Source organism: Diachasma alloeum, unplaced genomic scaffold (assembly GCF_001412515.2).
Source record: "Diachasma alloeum isolate Michigan unplaced genomic scaffold, Dall2.0 Dall_scaffold_00914, whole genome shotgun sequence".
Lineage (NCBI taxonomy): Eukaryota > Metazoa > Arthropoda > Insecta > Hymenoptera > Braconidae > Diachasma > Diachasma alloeum.
In genome coordinates this window covers 1-2,596 of record NW_021681032.1, presented here as the reverse complement: position 1 = coordinate 2,596, position 2,596 = coordinate 1, and the positions used below count along the sequence as shown (strand labels likewise).

General features: G+C 35.6%; 1 protein-coding gene across 3 annotated transcripts; it reads right to left on the bottom strand.

The window, feature by feature from the left end:
- Positions 1-122: 122 nt before the first annotated feature.
- Positions 123-2,202, bottom strand: LOC107045313 (ubiquitin-conjugating enzyme E2 J2). Of its 3 annotated transcripts, none has more exons than XM_015267531.1 (5): positions 2,012-2,202; positions 1,339-1,484; positions 918-1,152; positions 722-850; positions 123-620 (listed from the first exon to the last, which is right to left on the bottom strand). In XM_015267531.1, exons 2-5 carry the CDS (start codon positions 1,452-1,454, stop codon positions 408-410), a joined length of 693 nt encoding a protein of 230 aa, XP_015123017.1. In that variant the 5' UTR covers positions 1,455-1,484; positions 2,012-2,202; the 3' UTR covers positions 123-407. The 3 variants fall into 3 exon arrangements, with proteins under 3 accessions (XP_015123017.1, XP_015123018.1, XP_015123016.1); XM_015267532.1 differs by lacking the exon at positions 2,012-2,202 and adding an exon at positions 1,499-1,815 and having other exon boundaries at positions 1,339-1,434; XM_015267530.1 differs by lacking the exon at positions 2,012-2,202 and adding an exon at positions 1,686-1,815.
- Positions 2,203-2,596: the final 394 nt, after the last annotated feature.

Below are 2,596 nucleotides of genomic sequence, written 5' to 3'. Positions count from 1 at the left end.
AAAAAAAAAAAAAAGACCAAGAAAAAAAAAGGATGAATGAGGTAATCGGTGTAAGCTTCGAGCAAGACACTTGAGAGGCTCTTATCTTTGGTAAACCGGTTCTTATGGAAGAACTCATCATACAATTTTTAGTCAATACTTAGTGACATTTTCTCATATATTGGTCACCAAATGATAAATTATTCACATTACATATGAAGATGTTAATGATAACCTTAATTCAAGTTGAACTGAAAAACTGGAGATTTGAAAAGAAATTCGGATTAAATGAGAAAATAGAAGCTCAAGTACGGATGAATAACCGCAACAACGCTTTATAGCAATTATTAAAATGAAACACATCTTAGAAATCCAGTACTTGTAGCAGATTCTATTATTGTTGCTAAATCATCATAGTAGAATTGAATTCATTCCCACGCTATATTTCGGAGGACATATTTAACAATGTAGGCAAATACTGCAAAACCAATTATTATTGCTAAATTTGTCATAGCGCCATTCAACGGACTTTGATCTCTCTGGAATTGTTCTCGCAGTAAGGACGACATTTCTGATGTTGTTGACTGGTGTCTTGTTTGTTGGTCCAATTCTTTTCTTCGTTCTAATTCATTACGAATTTCCTAAAAAAAAAAAAATAATGATAATATTTAGCATTTGTTCAATGTTTGAATGTTTATTTTTGGAGAAAAACAATTTTTAAAATTACAACTTCAATGCTCACCACTACTGTATCTGGAAATAATTCGCAAAACATTTTGTCCCTCAAATTAAATTCTAAACTCTGATGTGCATATTGTCGCTTTTCCCAATCAGTTGTGTTGATACTGCCAAGGGTGGGGCTCTTCTCTATCTGAACATGTAAATAAATAAATAAATATATATGATATACTTATTTTTACGTTTACATAATTTCTTACCATAAAACTTAGTAAGCCTGCCAAAATTGTTGAGACACTCCATGCTGGATTCCATGTGTCGGGATGAAAATCAGAGATGGATAGGCATAATCTAGTGTTGACTTTGAATCTACCATTAGGCGTTGTCATGTAGATGCTGGGTGGTTGAAAGGGGAATTCCCCAGGAAATATTAATTTACCATGATAAAAACCACCATCGTATGGAGTACTCTCTGGTCCCTTAACTACATAGTGCCTGAAACATACATAATCGTTAGCAGTAGAGTGGGGCGAATAGGAGCAATGTTTATTATGTACTCGAATTTTTAGTATCTTGTCGTGTCTTAGTTTATAAACAGAAATATGGAATTATTAATCGACAACAAATGTTTCATCTTGCCTCATCTTCCCCTAGCTGATTGCAAATTTCATGATTACATACCATTCGAGGATATTTGATGGATTCGGTTCGGCAATTACATATGGCACTGGATCTCTTTTCAGTCTCATATAATCCTGCTTTAATCTCTGCGTAGCACTATTTGGTTTCTTAGCCATTTTCCTTAGTTGTATTACACGGAAGTAATTCTGAATATATTTACCAATGATGATTCAAACGAAAATTATTAACGGATCACTTATAACCTTAAAAGTAGTACAAATGAATATATTCATTTCCAAATAATAGCAAGAGAAGATTTTACATACTGAATCAAAACGATATAGAAAAAGAAATATTTTAAAAATTAACTTTGATTTGATATTGCCTATGAATGTTTTGATACCCACTACGCGTATTCAACTAAGTAACGTTGTGGGGTTAAGCCTTAAGGCCCGGCCTACGAGGTTATTTAGTAACTTTTTTTGTAGTACATATGACCCCACAATTTTGCGGTCGACTAAGAAGCTTCATAGCAAAATTTACACGGTCGGTAACAGAGAAAATGTCAAAATAAGATAATTGACCAGGGCTGTATGAGGCTCGACGGTCAGGGTGCCTAATTATCCGCGCCCCGCGGCCCATTTAAAATATATAAAACCCCATGAAAACATGAATAAATTTCATCCCCTAGAACCCTTTAAAATTTTTTTGGAATAAATTTTTTAAATATAACCTTTCAGTTCTGAGGAAGACCATGGAGAAGGGGTGGTTTGGTGAATATACCACATTCGCTGTCTCATGCCTCTTACGCTTTTCCACTCTTTCTCGCGATTTGACACTTTCTCTTGCGCTATTACCCTTCTACTGCGGATTTTCGATGAGAAAGGGGATTAAATCTGGGAAATAATTATTAATCGTGCAATAATCAGTTGATATTGATGGCAGGCAATGATTTTATCAAAAAATCAGACTTTAATAGGGCACATTATGAAGCCTAGACTTCAAAAAAGTGCAAAGCCAAAATTCGCCATTGCGCAACTCCTCCGCGCACATTCATCATGGCGGCCGGCCACTGGCAGAGAATGGAGGTTTTGGCGTTCGTCCGCGGATTTTCAGTGAGAAAGGTGGTTAAATCGGAGAAATAATTATTAATCGTGCAATAATCAGTTAATATTGATGGCAGGCAGTGATTTTATAAAGTAATCAGACTTTATTAGTGCATATTATGAAGCCTACGCCTCTAAAAAGTGGAATGCCAAATATCGCTACTGCGCAACTCCTCCGCGCACATTCAACATGGCGGCGGGTCATTGGCAGA

What these genes read in the sequence shown, in the direction of transcription:
- LOC107045313 (XM_015267531.1), bottom strand. Translation starts at nt 1,454, where the DNA reads ATGGCTAAGAAACCAAATAGTGCTACGCAGAGATTAAAGCAGGATTAT. An exon ending in CCATCAAATATCCTCGAATG is followed by an intron (nt 1,153 to 1,338) that starts GTATGTAATCAT and finishes TGTATGTTTCAG; the next exon opens with GCACTATGTAGTTAAGGGAC. An exon ending in TATTTCCAGATACAGTAGTG is followed by an intron (nt 621 to 721) that starts GTGAGCATTGAA and finishes TTTTTTTTTTAG; the next exon opens with GAAATTCGTAATGAATTAGA.